This window comes from Protopterus annectens, chromosome 10.part0 (assembly GCF_019279795.1).
Source record: "Protopterus annectens isolate FY-2018-M chromosome 10.part0, PAN1.0, whole genome shotgun sequence".
Taxonomy (NCBI): domain Eukaryota; kingdom Metazoa; phylum Chordata; order Ceratodontiformes; family Protopteridae; genus Protopterus; species Protopterus annectens.
The window spans coordinates 1,754,772,332-1,754,791,830 of NC_056744.1; the positions used below are offsets into that span (position 1 = coordinate 1,754,772,332).

The following is a 19,499-nucleotide window of genomic DNA, read 5'->3' on the forward strand; positions in this document are numbered from 1 at the left end:
CTAAACGATCCTTGAGATTGCCCACTGCCCCTCGGGCGCCTGCATCTACCTCTTTGGGGTCTGTCCGTGGCTGGAAAGGACCAATTTTTGGAAGGCCAATTTCTACTGAAACGTGGAGGTTGTACCTGTAGAAAATCTTTCATTGTTTGCATTGATTTAGCCTTTTCCTCCATTTTCTTTAATACCTCCTCAGCTTTAACACCAAATAATACATCCTTTTGTAGGGGGGCATCTAGTAATTTAGCTTTGACATGATCTGGCAAGGTTTGCTCCTTGAGCCAGGCATGTCTACGTATGACTGATCCTGCAACAACAGCTCTACATGAGGCCTCTAGAGCATCAAAACCACATTGCAAGATATGTTTACCCACTTGTTCTGCACTATGCATCAAATCCTGCAACTCCTTCAAGTCTGGTTGTTCAGGTTGCGACATTTTGCTTCTCAACTGTGATAACAGAAACTGTTGGTACTTTAGCATATGGAACTGGCAGTTTAATGCCCTCATGGTTAAAGTGGCTGAGGTGTATACCTTTTTTCCCCACCTTTCTAAGGATCTGGAATCCCTCTCGGAAGGTAATGGATTTTTAGCAGTGGAGGCCTTAATTCTCTTGGGGCCCTGTGAGATAGTTTCTGGGTCAGCAGCATGGCTTTTGTATAAAAATTGGTGCGAGTTAGGAACCTGGTAGTACCGGTCAGGCTTGACTGGGGCTGGAGGTAAAGAATCCAGGTTAAGGCAGGCCTCCGAGTACACATCCTCTAGTATTGTCTAAGACAGGAGGTATAGCCAGAGGCCTGTGCTGAGGTAGCAAGAGAAAATCCCTAAGCCTTTTCTTGGAATCAGAGTACTCTTGGCCTTCCCAGTGGAAGTGTTCCCTTAAGGTATGCAAGGTTTCCCCAAATGAGTAATCCTCTGGGGGGGGGGGGAGACAGAGGGAATTGACTCCTCTGCATCAAAATCTTCAAAAGGAAAGTAAGAATGTTCTTGTTCATCAGAGTGCTCTGAAATAATGGAGGCCTGGTCAGAGGAGGGGGATTCTTCCTCCACTCTGGGCCTTTTGTCCGGGGGGGGTTGAGAACCCCTGATAAGAGTAATTAAATCCTCAGCCATTTTAAGCATCTGTTTTTTAGGCATGGGGCCTGGAGAAGGGCCCTGTGTAGCTTGTCTCTTAGAATGCATGGCTGCTTTAGACTTAGTGAAAGCCTTGATGGAAAAAGAAGAGGAAGGTCTGAAGACACCTTGAGAGGAGGCAGACCTGTCTACCTTTTGAGATTCACCACCAAAAGTGGCTTCGGTATCTGTAGTCTGGGTGTGGGCCGAGGAGCCTGCGACCTCGGGCACAGAAGACACCGCCAATGAAGTGTCGTCGGTAGGCAGGGGCTGTGTAGGCGCCTCGCTGAGAACCGGACCACCTGTAGTCGGCTTTGGTGTGGTGTCAGTAGAGGCCGCGGACCTCGTGTGTCGGTCCTTATCTTTGCGTTTTTTAGACAAAACTGGAGTCAGAGTATCCGACGACATAATATAGTTAAATGTTTTGCCAAAATAGTGCTGGGCGAACTCCGCCCGATGCTTAATGGTGCGTTTGTTGAATGTAGCACAAAAACGACAGACCGAGACGTCGTGGTCTGGGCCTAAGCAAGGAATGCAGAGGGAATGAAAATCCTTATGCGGTATTTGCTTCCCACATGAAATACAATTATTAACTTTGTCTGACATCGGTCTGAGGCAAGAAAAGTTTCCAACGGGTACTTAGCTTTCAAGACGACTTCGTTGCAAAATTTTGTAATTTCAGGAGCTGGCCGACCGGCACTTGCGAACTGCTTCTGCTTCGGGCACCGCGCGGCAAGAAAGACTGAAGAAAATGGCGTCGGCTGGTTCTTTTATACCCCTGTCGCACTGACGTCAGGGAAGAAGCGACGACAACCGACGCCGGACCTAGACTTTGGAATTCGGCCGACTGAGGACCCGCCTGACGGCAGGAGAACCCATCTGTTATGACTGCAGCTGTATGCACGATGAACATCACCCCTCAGAAGCAGATGCCTGCTCAGCGGCTCCAGACCCATCTGAGGGAATAGTTTCAAAAGTGTCCAATACCTTGAGTTTCCAGCGGGCTAGTCGGCTCCACGTGGGAGTCGGAAGCGGCCTGTGGCTCTGAGGTAGCGGGCATCAGGGGCTGCGAAAGTGCCTCACTTAGAATTGGCGACAGGCCTAGCAGAAGCCTCGTCATCTGTTTTGGACCTCGGATGCCTGTCCTTTTCTTTTTCTTTGTGCTTTTTATAAACTCAGATAGTCGGCTGTTCCGACGGCATTATATAACTGAATCTTCTGCCAAAGTAATGAAATGCAAAATCGTACCGACGCTTAATAGTGCGTTGGTTAATCTAGCACATAACCGACAACTAGCAACGTCGTGGTCAGGGCCTAGGCAAGAAATACAGTAAGAATGAAAATCCTTATGAGGTATTTGCTTCCCACAAGAAATACAATTAACTTTTTCTGAAATCAGTCTGAAGCAAGAAAAAAGTTTCTCTAACGGGGTACTTAGCTTTAATGAAGACTTTGGATCTGAAATTCGAATATGAAAATCTCAGGAGTCGGCCGACCCAGCACTTGAACTGCTTTTGCTTCGGGCACTGCGCGGCAAGAAAGACTGAAGAAAATGGCGTCGGCTGCATCTTTTATACCCCTGGCGCACTGACGTCAGGGAGGAGGCGACAGCAACCGACACTGGACCCAGACTTTGGAATTCAGGCCAACTGTGGGTAGCCTGCCAGCAAGATAACCCAATTGAATATGACTGCAACAGTGAAACACGATGAACATCTGCCCTCCTCAGTTTCAATAACACAATAAATCAACACAGAAATCATAATAAGTTTGTCTCATCCGTCTTTCTAGACCTCTTAAAGGCCTTAAACAGTTTCACACCAGAAATTACTGTCCGAACTGGCCACATTAAATCTCAGTCATTCTTCCCTAGCTTGGTTCCAACAGCTATCTAACCAAACGCAAACAAATGGTTACATAGCAACAGGAGGTATCATCCCTGCTTCCAGTCAATACAGGAGTTCCACAAAGCTCCATACTAGGCCCCTTGCTTTTCATCATTTTTACAAACCAACTCCATAAGGCCACCTCTCTCGCCTCAGTCATCCAATATGCAGATGACTCGACCCTCATATGCACTGCACCCTCTCTGACACAGCTAAATGCCACAACAAAGCAAAGCTTCCCAGAAGCAGAAGCTTGGTTAACCAACGCTAACCTTATACTGAACCCAAATAAGACCAAGTTGATGCTCTTTCTCCCCAACAAGACACCGAATCCCTCACCCACTTTTCAAATTCACACTTCCACTTTTCAAATTCACTCCTCCAACACTACCATAGCCCCCACACCTCACAAACCGAACTACATCCACATGGGTCTCGGTAGAGGCCTGTGACTCGAAAGTAGCGGCTATCAGGGGCTGTGAAAGCGCCTCACTGGAGTACCGGCAAACCGGCGACTGGCTTAGGAGAAGCTTTGTCGTTGGTTTTGGACCTCAACGGTCTGTCTCTGTTCTTTTCTTTGTGTTTTTTGTGACCTCCGGTAGTCGGACTGCTATCAGACGACATTTCAGGATAGTTAAATCTGTTTCCAAAATATTTTGAAGCAAAGATATACCGACGCATAATAGTGCGTTGGTTAAATCTAGCACAAAACCGACAGCTAGACATGTTATGATCAGGGCCTATGCAAGGAATACAGTATAAATGGAAATCCTTATGAGGTATTTGCTTCCCACAAGTAATGCAATTATTAACTTTTACTGACATCGGTATGAAGCAAGAAAAAGTTTCCCCAACAGGGTACTTAGCTTTAGTGAAGACTTCGGTTCTGAAACTTGCGAACTGCTTCTGCTTCGGGCACCGCGCGGCAAGAAAGACTAAAGAAAATGGCGTCGGATGCCTCTTTTATACCCCTGACGACCTGACATCATGGAAGAGGAGACCGCAACCGACGCAGGACCCAAGACTTTGGAATTCAGGCCGACTGAGGGCAACCTGCCAGCAGATTACCCAAATGTAATGACTGCAACAGTGAAACACGAAGAACATCTACAAGGTGTTACAGCTGATAGCAAGTTAAAATTTGCTCTACGCGTATCTCAAACTATAAAAAAAAAAAAAAAACATCAAACTAGGCTCACTCTACCAAATCAAACCTTTCCTAACTAGCCAATCTAGACAAAACATCGCTAGGACTCGCCCATTATCCGGTCTTCTCTACGCTGCTCCCATCTTTACCAACTTTATCAAAAGTGACCTTGCTAAACACGAGTCGTGCTACAACAAAATAGACAAGTTTGCCACAAGCTCCCCACATAGATCTCACCTCTACTCTGCCCTACATCAAATAAACTGGCTAGAACTCTCACAACAAACTAATTTTCACCCACCAACTAATACACCAACCTAATAGAACTCCAGCTCTCCAACAAATACTCCAACCCTATACCAACACTCGCCAACTCCGATACTCACAAAACACTGCTCCAAGTAACCAAAAGCAACAAAGCCAGGGATGCCTTTTACCTCTACCACATTTCCAAACTTTGGAACTCAATGCCCCACCAACCTACACCAATTCAAAAAATTGCTCAAAAACAAACTCACTAGCAAATGTCTTACTTCTGTACCAGCCCAGACCATCGCTTCTGTACCAGCCCAGGCTAATAGCACGCAAACCCACAACAAACTTCCTCCCTTCTTTTTATAGGCACCACCCGGACTCCTCTCACAATACTCTGTTCCATCACCCACATATCCACCCCTCTTTATTAACCTCCAGCAACAGAGATAACAGCACCTACCAGCCATTTAGACTAAGGAAACAACAACTACTATGTTCATTATTCACTGCTCTATGTTGATGCTACACCTATGCATACATTAAGGTCTGCACCTGCCATGTATAAAAAAACAAACAAAAAAAAAACAATTTTACATAAATTTATGTGTAAAGAACAGTCTTTTACCTATGTAAAGTGCTTATTGTATAATCTGATGTACAATTCTTATTTTTCTTAAATATTTCTGTAAAGCCTTTGTAAAATATACACTAACTTTTTTTTGGAGCTTTTCTCACCAGACCTCCCCTGAAAATAGGCGTCCACCAAGACAGACTATCCTGGTCAACAAATGTACAATAAAATATATAATAAAAGGAAAAAAAGCCAAGGTCAAAGTCAGAAACAGCAACTCTCACGACAACAGCTCACTAATAAAACTAAATAGAAAACTAAGAGGAGCAATTAAACTCAACAAGACCAATTATGAGGTCAAGATAGCCTATCTGGCTATGTCTGAAACCTCAAAGGTAACACAGAGCAATGTGCTGAACTGGTAGTAAATTGTACCACACTTCAATGAGCACAGTGACACCTGCCAGCTGACAAATTCAGATCAACCCCCCCCACCATCACCACTCCATGGGAAATTCCAACTAGCATACCCCCCCCCCATCACTAGCAGGGAGGAGGTCATGGCAGTGCTTCCCAAGACAAAAAACACAGCCTCAATTTGGCCCACCACCACCTCAGGTTGTCTTATACATAGCCTGAAACATGCCTATCAGGACCATTTCAATCCCTTTTCAACTACAGCTTTAAAACAGGCTATGTACTAAGACAATAAAAGACGGCAACAATTATCCCCCTTCCCAAAGGCGGACCATCAACTGACCCCAGAAACTACAGACCTATTAATTAGTCAAACTTGTCTAATATGCAAAGCCATGGAACAAATGACCACGGAAATGAAAAACAAAGACATTAGCAACCTACAGACACCAGACCAATTCCAGTTTGGTTTTGTTAGGGGAAGGTCATGCCTACTCAACCTGGTAGACTTTTGAGAAGGGAACCAAGGCAATGCATCAAGGGAAAATGGTGTATACAGCCTAAACAGATCTGGCTAAGGCATTTAATACAATATCCCACTCGGGTACAGTAGACAAACTCGCCATACTGGACACAAATCCATACATTACTTGATGGACTCCCAGCTGGCTTACAGCCAAGTCCCAAAAAGTCAGGTGAGACAACATCCACCAAGATGCAAGCCACCAGCCAAGTACCACAGGGCTCTATGCTGGGCCCTCTCCTGTTTGGCATCTACTTCTTTGAGGTCAAGGCTAATGTCAAGGGCCTCTGGTTCACCAGATTCCAGAATACTGCAAATTGGGAGCCATCATAAAATCCCCCCATTACACCAACATCCTACAAGACGGTCTAATGCAACAAACAACTGCTGGCAAAGCCACAGGTTAAAACAAAAAGCAAAGAAGTGCATTATACTGCCATTTGGGAAAATATCACCCCAATCAAATTATGACAGTGATAAGACCCTCTAACGGGTGACCTGGTAGTCCGAGATCTGGGAACATTACACAGACAGTAATCTGGCCTTTGATAAGCACGTAGCAAAGGTGGTAAGAAAATCATTCTACACTGCCCAACTTATCGGTAAAGGTACAGCATCCAGGTCCAAAGAAGTCACAGTACCACTCTACTTGTCCCTCATCAGACCCATTGAGTACAATGTCTTCTTCAGCATGTACCTGACTAGGCATATGCAACAACTAGAATGCCCACAGAGGTTCCTCACCAATACAATCCAGGATATTAACACACTGCCCTATACAGACTGCCTTAGACCCCTGTCTCTATACTCTGTCTCCTACAGGTTGTTGACAAGCGATCTTTGCTTAGCATATAAGGAAGCCATCCTTTGATAGAGTCCTGATGGAGCTTTTGCACATCTGCAAAATGAAAAGCACCCAGAAACACAAGATCCAAGGATTTAAACTTTGCTTGTGACAAACAGACATGTCTCTCAAAGGACCACTGTGCTCTCAAATAGGCTTACCATCCATAAGAAGTAAAGTCTACCCTAACACTACTCAAACAACCTAGAACACTGGATGGGATGTCAAATTCATCCTGGGGCTGGCCTCATGTCTCTTACAGTCAGAGCCCAACAGTAAACACTAATTAAAGCTGTATAGGAAATTGTATACTGAACCCCAGACTGGCCCCCCCATGTCTCCTATAGAGAGAGGCCAACAGTAAACATTCCCTAGCTAACACCCCCCCACATAACTTTTTAGCAACTCTCTAACTACCATACCCCTCTAATTTGGGTGCATGTTACAAGGGATGCAAGTGGACTGGGTTATGCAGCCAGGCTTATGAAGGCCCTGATGTTCATTACCGTAGTATATACCCATAAACCTATGAACCCATAACCTACTCCCTGAAAAGAAAAGCAAGGCATCAGCTGCTCTGTACCACTCTTCATGGCCATCTGGGCCTCTGCGCAGATACGGAACCCCAGCAGTGCAGACAAAAAGAACAAAGGAACATCTTTGAGTGAAGATCTCACATAATAACAAAGAATAGACACTACTAGTTATCAGTAAAATTGGTGTCTGTTTGACAGTCTCTCTCTTCCTTTTGAGAACTCAGGTTGTGGAAACCAAGTACAATACTGGAGAAAATTAAAAAGACTATTTCTGTTCTTACCCTGGGCTCATGCAGTCATGGATATCAGCAAGCCAGGACCTCATCTGCAGAGAATCAACTGTCTCCAGAATATACTCCATGGAATTCTCCATCTGCGTTAGAAATGTAACAGGAGAAAGACAACAGTCATCAGGCAAATCTTGCATTAAAAGGTCAGTTCATCCATTAAAATTTAAAATCCAGTTTTACTGACAGTTATCAATAAAGTGTCAATCAATTTTTCTGCAATTAAACACCAAGTCTTTACAAAAATATACTTAGTCAGCCCACCCCAAACTAAGTTCCCTTATGAACTCAAACTCCAAAGTAGAACATACAGTGGAGACCAGAATCACATGGAATTTTCTGTCCGCAAACTGGGGGGGGGGGGGCACAGTCAGATTAAATCATGTTATCACTTGAAAGCATGGCATATAACACACACGGCCCTTGCACGCCAACTCACTGATGTGAATGAGCATGGGCGGAGTCATGACTTAGAAAGTCGAAAAAAAGAATAACTAGATTAGTGACTGCTCTGGTTGGTCAGTTCTCACACTATTAGGGGGGACTGGATGGGCCAACTGGCTAGGAAGAGGGGCTGACAAACCCAACTCACTGATGTGAATGAGCATGGGCGGAGTCATGACTTAGAAAGTCGAAAAAAAGAATAACTAGATTAGTGACTGCTCTGGTTGGTCAGTTCTCACACTATTAGGGGGGACTGGATGGGCCAACTGGCTAGGAAGAGGGGCTGACAAACCACAGGCAACAAGGACAAAAAAAGATGTACTAGTCTGGAAAAAAAAAGGAAGACTACAACATGTTTTTGATGTTTCAGTTTACTGTCTACTCAGAGGTTATATATGTTCATACCATAACTTGATGACATGACAAAAATCAGTCAATTTACCTACAGTAGCAAGGCATTCTAGATAAACATAACCAACGTTTAGAGGAACATCTTCTTACAAAGTTTCTTCACTGCTACAACATCAGAGAGAGAAGTCAATTTTGTAACGTGCTCTTAGAAAAACAAGTAAATTAGATCTTGTGAGTGGAAGTCAGACTCTGCTACTGTTGCATTAGGCACTGTGGGTTCAGTCTTTCCTGAGGTCACAGCAGAAGTTCTTCAGTCCAGGAACAAAATTTAAGGTGACAGTACTTGCCAAACAAAAATCTCAAAAATAATACTTTTTGCATATAGGCCTGTATAATTAATATGGTATGGAGGTTACACAGCAATCCGTGTGTTTATGTACATTTGCTTTAAAACGTGCAGCAATATACTAAGATGGAGATTTGATGTTATCCATTTCATTACTCATCACGTCTGGGTCCTGGATCTGATGTGACACTTTACACAGCACATTCAAGGCTTGATCACCTCAGACTTTCAAAATCCCCTTCTACCATCTAATCCTCAGATCTTGTTTGCCGCAATTAGGTACAGGCGTGATTCTTGGCTCACAGCATGGGTTAAGCCTTTCCTTGGATTTTTTTTCTACAGTTAAGTGCGTTTTTCTCTGTTTTTACTAGTTGGGGAAAGGAGAAAACAAAAGAAACTATCTAGCTTGTGTTCAGCGTTAGGCTTTCTTTTTTCCTTTGCCTTTTTTTCCCCTTTCAGCACATGGCACCTTTTTTCCCCATATCCGTCTCGCTTAAGTCTAATTTTTTTGTCTGGTCTTTGGGATTTGTTTGTGGCCAATTCCTTTTTAATTGTGTGTGTGTTGGTCTGCCTTTTGTCAGGACTTGCGGCTTGTAGTTTACATTTCTTCTATAACTGGTGTTTGCGTGTGCTTGTTGGTAAGCATGTCAGACAAACCTACCGGATTTAAACGGTGTTCTTCTTGTGGGCTGAATATGCCAAATTCTGACACCCACAAGAAATGAGTCTACTGTCTGGAATCCGAAAACCTCGAGGCCAAATGTTCAAGTCTGCGCTGTATTCAACCCTTGGGTGTTGGCGGATCACCAGAACAAACTCCTTCTCAAGTGCATGGCACAATGGGGTCCCTTTGTTTCGGGCTCACCCACCTTCCAGCAACCAGAAAGACTCCAAGAGGAAAGCCTCCTCTGTCTCTCTGGGGGCTTTTCCTCCGGCTGCTCAAAACGGATGACGCTCTTGGATCCCAGTCCCCTAGATTTGAAGCAGTCCTTTGAAGGTTTGGATCTGAAGGCTCAGGATCAGTCTTCCAGTGCTGAGACCTGCTTGGATCTGAGACCATCGGATCCTACCTCTGTTCCCTCATCTCCATTAGCTCCTTTGGATCCAAGGCAGGTTGTGCTCCCAGGCCTCTGGTCCAACACGTTTGTCGGATCCAGAGCTAGTTGTTTTGGGCTCCACAGTCAGATCCCCTAGGGATCAAAAGTCTTCGGATCCTAGACATAGCAGGAGTTCCCCGGATCAGGAATACCACAAAGTGGTGGGATCCCAGCCAGCTTCCACTTCCAAAGTCCACTCATTCTTCAGCCTCGCCAGATCCTCCAGAAGCATCTTACCTTCAGACATGGACAGGATGAGGAGGAGTTTTCTTAGGGCCCAGACAGAGAAGGGTCTTTTGGCATCCAAAGCCCACTCTGCCTTAGGGAGGTCCCCAGTTCCTCAAATGGCTTCCCCTCTTCAGATTTTCAGGGTTTCGGAATCCAAGGTCCCAGTTTTCCCTAGGGAGATATCGGGGGATCCAGGAATGTCTATTTTCCCTGTTCCTCCAGGGTCCCCGACTAGCTCAGCTCCTGTGGCATCAGACCACAGTGGGTCTCAGTCCCGAGTGAAGGGTGCTTGTTTGGGCTTTTCAAATCGGTCCCTTCCCTTGGAGGCATAGGCCTTCGACATCTCAGGTCCTGTACCGTCCAAGGGGCCAAAGACTGGAGCAGGCTCCACTCCAGCCCTCCCTTGTGGTTTCAGTTACGGGGGTACAGGGACAGAGTTAGAGTCCTTCGGCTTTTTGGATGGTAGAGTGGACCTTCTCCAAGTCTGGAGCAACATCCTCCCCCCTGCCGGAAACATCCCAATCCATCACTATCATGTGTCCTGAGGCCCATTCATCTTGTCCAGGGTCAGCCCTCCTGAGATGGTCTTCAGGCACCAAGAACCCCTGGGGTTCCCCCTCTCTTCTGAGTTCTCTGCAGCCACACTCGGAAAAGACTGTGCAAGAGGAGTTACTTGGACTCGTCTATGGAGTCCATTTCGGAGGACACAGATTTTGAAGAAGAGGACAGGTCCCTCAAATCTCTGCTAGATAGCATCTCCTTTGGGAACATTTTGGAGATGTTGAAGCAGAAAGGCGGCTGGTCTCCCCAAACCCCATCTTCAGAAGAATCTCTGTTCCAGAAGGCATATGGGATGGGCCCATCTACTTCCTGGGTCTCTTCCCCACCCTCACCGCGGATGAGCTTACTGGAAGAAACCAGACACTGTGGAACCGGTTCCCAAAAAAGTAAGTAAGTTTGAGCCGCCCCTCGTAGACAGGGTGCACTGGAGCAAGAGAGTATCAGTTGATGCTCATCGCGGTTGCTGCAGCCACAAAAAAAAAAGCTGGCAGAACAGAGCTCCAATGTCCAGCCTCAAAACTGAGAGTCCCCATGTCTGTCAGTCGCCCAGAAGCGCATTTACGCTTCAGCCACTTTTGGCCTGCAAGCCCTGAATTATCTGGAGCATTTCACCTGCCTCCAAACAGATCTGGTCTCAGAGCTCATCAACTCTCTTTTAGAGTTGATGCCGGCAGGGGATCTCAAGAAGGCGTCTCCCAAGCTCACCACTCTTTCTTCCACTGCCAATTCCTTGATGAGGCTAATTTCCAACGCAGAGGTGGTACCTCTCGAGCAGCCGGTGCAAGCATTGCCATCAGGCGTCATGTCTGGATGCAGTTATGCAGGTTCGTGGAACCCTTCAAAGCATACTTTACTAATGCCCCTTTTGATGGTTCCTTGCATTTTGGACCACCTGTCAAAGAAACCTGATCTCAGTGAGCAGGAGGGCAAGACTCTCTTGGCACTTGGGATCAAATTTTCTACTCCCCAAAGGTCCTTTTCCAAAAGTCAACACGGAAGTAAGATACTCTGATCCCGCAAGTCACAGGGTTCCTTCCAGAATGCTCCAGAGGATTCCTCTTCCAGAGGCCTAAGAATGGGATATAATGGTAGACACCACCCTAGGGGCAGAGAGGGTCCGTAAAATCCGGGTTCCAGTGCACTCTTCTCAGATAAGGCCTTTCAGTACCCCTGAGGTGCTGACTGGCTGTCCTACCCTGGAGCGATCGGGGGTCTTTTTTTCTTTGCACCCAAGTGCCTGGGCTTCCATAACAAACTATCGTTGGGTGCTCAAGATTATATCCAGGGGTTATTATATTCCCTTTTCCCAACCACCCTCATTTACCAACAAGGTTCTCCCCAACGTGCCAGCCGGTCAGAGAGAAGTGGCCCAACTACAAGTTCTTGCACTTCTAGAACAAAGAGTTATCCGGGAGGTCCCCCCACAGGTCAGAGAGGATCCAGAACTTATTACTGCTTCTTTCTGGTGCCAAAAAAAGACAGGGGACCCATGTCCAATTTTGGACCTCAGCAAGCTGAATTTGTAAGTTAAGAACTCAAAGTTCTGGATGGTCACTGTTCAGTCCATTCTGCCCCAACTGCAGAAAGACGAATGGATGTGCTCCACAAACCTCTAGGATGCCTATCATAATCACGACAGACAGGCGCTCCAGGAGGCACTTGTACTTCCAGATCACAGCAGATCATTTTCAGTTCAGAGCCCTACCATTTGGACTCACCACAGCCCCCAGAGTGTTCACCAAATGTTTACCAGTCGTAGCGGCTCACCTGAGGCTTCAGGGATTTCAGGTCTTTCTGTACCTGAACGACTAGCTCCTCACAGCTCCCACAAAGCATCGGCTGTTTTTTGTCATTCAGTACCTCTTGCACACTTTCGAAAAGCTAGGGATTATTATCAACTTGGTGAAGTCAAAGCAGTCTCCAGTTCAAGCCCTAGAGTTCATTGGGACTCAACTCAACACAGTCACAGAGGGTGCAGCATTGCCTCCCCATAGAGCAGACTTGATCAGGCAGCAGGTCAGGGCCATCTTCGAGGTTCCATCGCTGCAGGCACACCTCATTCTGAGAGCACTGAGGTCCAAGTTGGTGGCTAGTCTCGTCTGTCTAGTGAGATACCACATGCGGGTGCTCCAATGGACACAGTGCAGTGGTCTATTCTGTCTCATCCAATGTCCATGCCCATTTCTCTGACTCCAGTCAGCAGATGGCACCTGCAGTTGTGGCTTCATTTGGAGGATTTCCTTTGGGGCAGGCCGTTTTCTCTTCACCTGCCCATGGCCACTGTGACCACGGATGCTTCCCTGTTATGGGGAGTCATTTTCAGGGTGGGACCGTCCAAGGGACGTGGTCCCCCTCCAAGACCAAAATGCACACAAATGCCCTACAGATGAGGCAGTCCTCCTCTCATTGCATGCCTTTCAGGACTGCCTTCCTCTGGGAATGGCAGAGATTCATACAGACATGTCAGTGGTCTGGTATATAAACAAACAAGAGGAAACACCATCATACCCATGTGCAGAGAGCCCAAGAGTGTGTGGGAATGGGCGATCTCTTTTAGTCGCCTTCTCCTTTCAATGCACACTCCAGGGGAGTCCAACATCTTGGCAGACAAACTCAGCAGATCTATCCTGACTCCACACGAGTGGTCCCTCAATAAGTGGCATCTTAGATTTTCACCTGTTGGGGCCAGCCTTGCTGCGATATTTTTGCTTCCCCATTAAACAAATGCAGCAGATACTTTGCTCTGATTCCCTCAGAGGGGCAATCCTCAAGGAACGCTGTTGTTCACTATTAGCACCCGGGTCTCCTCTATGCTTACCCTCCCCTTCCATTGATCCCCAAAGTACTTCAGAAAGCCTTCAGACTGAGGAGTTCCATGATCTTCATTGCTCCCTTCTGGCCTCGTTAAGTGTGGTTCCCCTTCCTCAGGTCTCATCTCAAGTATCCTCCCTGGATACTGGATCACGTTCCGGATCTCATTTCTCACCCCTCAGAACAACCACCCAAATCTTCGGTCACTTCGCCCAACCACATGTTTTCTCCACTTCCTGTCATAGTAAAGTAGTCAAGGCTAGCTTCGCCCATCAGGAAAATTATTCTAACCTCACAGAAGCCGTCTACCGCAGTACGTGGAAGTGTTTCTTTTTGGACAACAGAACAAATCTGGACCCTTTTTCAGCGCCCATGCCAGACATCCTTCTGTTCATAACCTCCCCGTTTCAGCAGGGGGCCAGCTTTAACCATTAAACTGCAGTTGGCGGCCATTTCTAATTTTCTTACCAATGCTAAACCTACATTTTCCTCCAGGTTGCGCAAGGCCTTTATGAAGGGCATCTTTCTTCTTAGACCTCCAATCAAAAATCCTGCCCCTCTGAGATCTAACACTGATGCTGCAATCTGTCACAAGAAGTCCTTTTGGGCCTGCCCATTCTTGTGATCTCAGATATCCTTCTTGGAAGACTGCCTTTCTGGTAGCCATTACTTCAGCTAAGAGGGTTTCTGAATTGCAGGCCTCATCTTCTAAACCACCTTATATTGTTTTTCATAACGACAGAGTAACCCTGTGTACTAACTCCTCCTTTATGCTTAAAGTACTGTAGCTACTGAAAGAAATTTCAACCAAGATATCCAATTACCCATTTTCCTTCCTAATAAGGGTGAAGTATGCATACTGACAGGTGAGATTTTATTTGCATCAGACTAAGCCCTTCAGGAAATCTGACCAGTTATTCGTGGCCTTTTCCTTCAACAGACGTGGCAGAGCGGTTTCTAAATTAAAGATGTCTAAATTGATCTCTTAGTTGTATTTTTCTGGTTTACTCTGAGGAAGATGGAGCTGTCTTTGTCCTCCTAAGGCACATTCTCTTAGGTCAGTGGCTACTTCTTCGGCCTTCGCTGCTAGGATGTCCTCAGATGAGATTTGTGTTGTGGGCACTTGGTCTACACCTCACACCTTTGTGGCTCATTATAAACTGGATATGACCTCAGGAAGCACAGCGTCTTTTGGTTCCACAGTGGTCAGGCACGTCCTTCCTTAGGGCCGTGCAGAGTTCTTTGTAGCTGGGGATTCTGACGCAGACATGATGAATAATGAAATGGATAACATCAGATCAATAGTTATGTACTTATCATAACCTGGTATCAGTGTTATCCTATTTCATTATTCATCACTTCCTACCCTCCTCCCTTTTTCTGGTGGTTCTGGAGAGGCTGGGGTTTTTCAGGCCCTTGAACTACCACCTTTTGCGGTTTTGATGTTACGGTTCTCTATGTCTAGTTGAATAGTCAGATGCCCTAGTACTTCCCTTCCTTGATCAGCAAACTCGATCAGAGGATTAGATGGCAGAAGGGGATTATGGGAGTGGGAGGAGCTTGAGCCTTGAATCTGCTCTGTAAAGTGCCGGATCAGATCAGACATAAGATCCAAGACCCAGACGTGATGAATAATGAAACAGAACAAGACAGATACCAAGTTATGGCAAGTACATAACTATTGTTCACTATATTAGTGAACAAGAAATACTTGAACATTTTTCTGGATCACAGCCCCAGTTTTATAGCCAACAATCACAGATATGGGCCAGTAAAGGCAACAGGCCCTACATGCAGGCTGTCTTGACTTTGGTATCACACAAATCAAAACCAAGACACAGTCTAAATTTTATCATTACATGGAGACAAGCAACCATCTTACCTTTAATACAAAGGTGTTCTCCTTATCAGGCATTTCCAGCGGTGTTGTAGTGCGGACGTCTGTGATAGATGAACACATGATACTCACCCTTGGTTTGGTAGCCTGTCAATAAAAAGGTAAGTATCACTCTCCTTATCAGACCAGAGCTACATTACAGTTTACACAGAAGGAACGGTTTACAGGGAAGCACCATCAGTCATCAGCGCTAACTATTTCTGTAGGCAGACAGCTAAGGGTGCAAACAGTACTACTTTGTAGACAACAAACTTTAGAACACAAATTAAACTAGAATGTAATTACAAAAGGGTTAGCTGGTGTAACATATGGGGAAAAAGAAGGGCATCAACAGTGTTATGCAGTGAAAAAACAATAAATCAAACACTAGATAAGAAGAGAAGGGTCTCCCAGCTATTACTTCCAGGTCACCATACATGTGAGTATGTCAGTCTCCAACATTAGGGAAGTTAAAATACAGTAGCAGAGAGTACATAGCCAGTTCAACTGCACTTTGCAAGGATGCAGAGGGTGAAAAAACTAATTGCAATGAAACCTATGCCAGTGGTATTAAAACCACAAGGACTGCTATGCTGGAAAATTATGTCAAAATGCAAAAAGTCCCCAAAAGCACCGATACAATTCACTAACCTCACGTTTCGATGGCATGTATAAAAAGAAGCCTGGGAGGACAGCAGGCCTCCTGGTTAACAAGGTTACAGTTGCATCAACTATATGTCAAATGAAATTCAGGAACACACACTGGGGTGCAGAAGTACTAAAATCTCATTTCTGTCATTGGATCACTGTGAAATGGGAAGAAAAAAAATTACAGCTCCATCTGGAGCCGAGGAGGCACTGAAAAAGTGGCAAAGCAATGTAGACGTTTAGAAAAAAAAAAAAGGTGCAATACTACAGTCCCAGAAGGAGCAGTCACACTGTACCTTCTTGATCAGTCCGTGATGTGACACTACAAAACAATCATCAGTGTCATAACTACCTAAGAAAAGCCATCACACGTCCACCTTCAATGTGAGGACAGTAAAAACATAAATTTGCCTGTGAAGAAACACCACCAGCAAAAGTTTCCCAAGTGACAAGAAAACGATCACAGGTGCAAGTGGAAAATGTTTGAGCAAATGTCGCAACATCTCTAATATATGCATGACTAGCAGAGAAAATACATCACTTTGACTGTGAAAGACCAACACTAAAGCGATTTTTTAAGCCATTTAATAACCCTAAAGATATTTTTTTTCCAATCCCAGAGAAAAATGATAGCCACAAATTCAACTTACCTTAGGAGGAATATAAAATTCTAATAAGTAACCTTCTCCTTCCCCTTTGCTAGCTTTCCGAAGTAGAAGTCGACATTTCTGCCACCTTGCTCGACTACTACTGTTTACATCATCTGCGACGATGTAGTTGAGAATACCTTCCCGACGGATATCATAAAGTTCCACTTTAGGGGTGGGCAACTTAGTCAGTCTTAACTTCTCAAACTTCTGAGTCCATTTCTCTGATGAGTCCCGCTCATGTTTCCCAAGAGAGGAGTTGGTGTTAGTGTTACATCGTCGTTCTCCTGTACCTTCATCTGTGGGTGACTCCACTGAACTTTTCCACTGAAGGATGCCTTTCATGCTTCCACGAACACTCCGACTTACGTTCCGCAAAGAGAACCGCTTTTTCAGCTTTGGTTTCGCTGTGGCAGATGCTGTGGAAACATCTTCAGAGCTACGTGACTGGCTACTGGAAATACCAGACGTTAAACCTGAGGATTCAAACCTAGTCTGGGCATCTATGGGTGAAGCAACGGATGAATCACTGCAGGTCTCAGAGAGGTCCCTATTGGATGCCATCTGACAGTTCTGGACTCCCATGAATGGCACAATGTCACAACGTGTTGGAGAGTCAGTGACGTATGTCCTGTTAACCTCCGACTCAAAGTGTTCCACAAAGTGCTCAGCAAATCTTCTGGAAAAGGTGGCCTCAACACCCGGTGTGGCATACTGGGGGTTTTCACTGAGGAACACCCGGAAACGACGGGCAAAATCCACAGCAGCAGCATGGGCATGAATTTCACAGAACTCCTTCCAGCTTGGGGAAGGGGCCATGGCCCCTTCATTTGGAATGCTGCCATTCATGGTCTCTCACTACCAGTTCAGATTATCTGAAAGCCAGAAAAATACAAACACAGGAGTTTAGCTAACTGTACAACATAAATTTGCTCATCTTTAAAGCTTCAAGTCACAGAAAATGCATCAACGGAATCCTTAGCACTTGGTGCAAGATGAGCACCTTTCAGTACACCCACATCTTAAGTGTGACACCAAATCAACCACACACTTACAGCTGATACTTCAACTAAAACATGCTACATGCTCATCATAAAAGTTAAAACCAAAGACTATCAGCTGAGGACAGAGCATTCATGTTAGAGGCCTCCACTCTTCTGAACGTTAACCTTGGCAAGCTAGCATGGTCATTAATTTTACTTTGCCCTACCTGTGGAGCTCCTGAAGGCAACAGACAGAGGGAGAGGCGCGCGCACAAATTTTTCTGTATGGGGGAAGACAAACGAACTCCATCATGGAGAGACTTTGTATGCATTGTGTGGTTTCAAGGCACCCATTTTTTTAATTGACTGGATTTAAGAAAGTCTATTTCTGTGACCCAGCCTTCTGTGATGGCTTCAACAGCACCCTTGTCAAACTAGCACTTATTTACACTGCACATCACCCCTCAAAAGGAGCTCCCATCCTCCTGCAACTCAAAAGGGGGTTATTTGTTCTGGCCCATCTCACCCCACATCAACAGGAATCCCACCACTACAGTTTTTTTTTTATGTCAATATAAGCATTAAACACTCATGCAGAAACTGTGCAAACAGAGCTGACACCACTGCAGCACACAAGATGTTGTTGTTGTTGTGTCTTTCGGCTTTTACCGGTTAAGGGTCGCCACAGCGGAACTCCAGTCCGCTAATGATTGGCAGTAGATTTTTGCATGCTGAGTTGCCAGCCCTGACGCACAACCTTCTACGAAGGTACGCCCATTCACGTACGTCTCTACACAGAAGACGCTCTTGCTGAGAATCGAACCGGACAACGTCTTACTGTGAGGCGACAACACTACCGCAGCACCACCACCGCAGTACTGCAGCACACAAGATAAGGTCATTAAATTTCTCCACATCATGCGTGTATTAGGACAGTGTGAAACAGCCATATCACACACAACTCCACCACCTAAGAACCAAGTTACTACAATTATCCAGGTTTCCACACTACAAGCTGTACAGCAGATATGCCTTCAAGCTTTCACCCAAAGGATACCCATACAACCCCAACACTACATAGTCACCAATGTTACAATGCTAATAAATACCACAAAGTACATCAAACCATAGGAATTATACTAGACAAGTGATCACAGGGACCATAAGATGCCTAGCCATAGACACCTTCATGAAGACAAACTTAAAAAGTTCTTGCCACTTTGGTCAAGCACTTAATAATTAACTCCTAAATCAAATCGTTCCTAAACATGGTGTGCATTTTTGTCTACTCATCGAGTCACTGAAAAGTACAGTTGTGTACACCTACCATAAATGTAGATGTTCGAGTGTCTTCACTGTTGCAGTCATGACTGTAGGGGTTCTCCCCTGCCGGCAGGCAGTCCTCGGTCGGCCAGAATCCCAAAGTCTGGGTCCAGCGTCGGCTGTTCAACCATGCTCCTTGACGTCAGAGCACCAGGAGTGCAAAGCTGACAGCCGACGCCATCTTCTCCAGTTTTTCTTGCCCCAGATGTCAGGAGTCCCAAAATGAAAAAGGTCCCATAACCTTTGCAAATACACCTCAGAAGAATGGAGAAAAAAAGGAACTACACAAAAGTAAAAATAAGAGGGGACAGGAGGGAGGGAAACCCAGACTGCAAAAGTGAAGACATTCGAACATCTACATTTATGGTAGGTGTACACAACTGTACTATGTTCATAGTGTTTCACTGTTGCAGTCATGACTGTAGGGTAGAATCCCAAAGCTGAAAGAAAGGGAGGTGGTCATAAAGAAGAAGGGGCGGCTAAAAGGCCCTGCAAGACTGCAGAGGCAAAGCCTGCCCTAGACTTAGAGTAGAGAGGTAAATTGTAGTGCTTATATGCACTGAACTCCAAGTTGCAGCTTCCAAAATGTCTTTGGTAGGAACTCCCCTG

At 45.5% G+C, this 19,499-nt stretch overlaps 1 protein-coding gene across 2 annotated transcripts in view; it reads right to left on the bottom strand.

Moving 5' to 3' along the window:
• The window catches only part of SH2B1 (SH2B adaptor protein 1), a 509,649-nt gene extending 492,189 nt beyond the window's left edge, over positions 1-17,460 (bottom strand). For both annotated transcript variants that reach the window (XM_044086540.1, XM_044086541.1), the window contains exons 1-3: positions 16,588-17,460; positions 15,296-15,397; positions 7,570-7,661 (exon numbers count right to left, since the gene is read on the bottom strand). In XM_044086540.1, the coding sequence (XP_043942475.1) occupies positions 7,570-7,661; positions 15,296-15,397; positions 16,588-17,433 (1,040 nt within the window). In that variant the 5' untranslated portion in view covers positions 17,434-17,460. The remainder of the gene's footprint in view (positions 1-7,569; positions 7,662-15,295; positions 15,398-16,587) is intronic.
• Between the last annotated feature and the right edge of the window lie 2,039 nt (positions 17,461-19,499).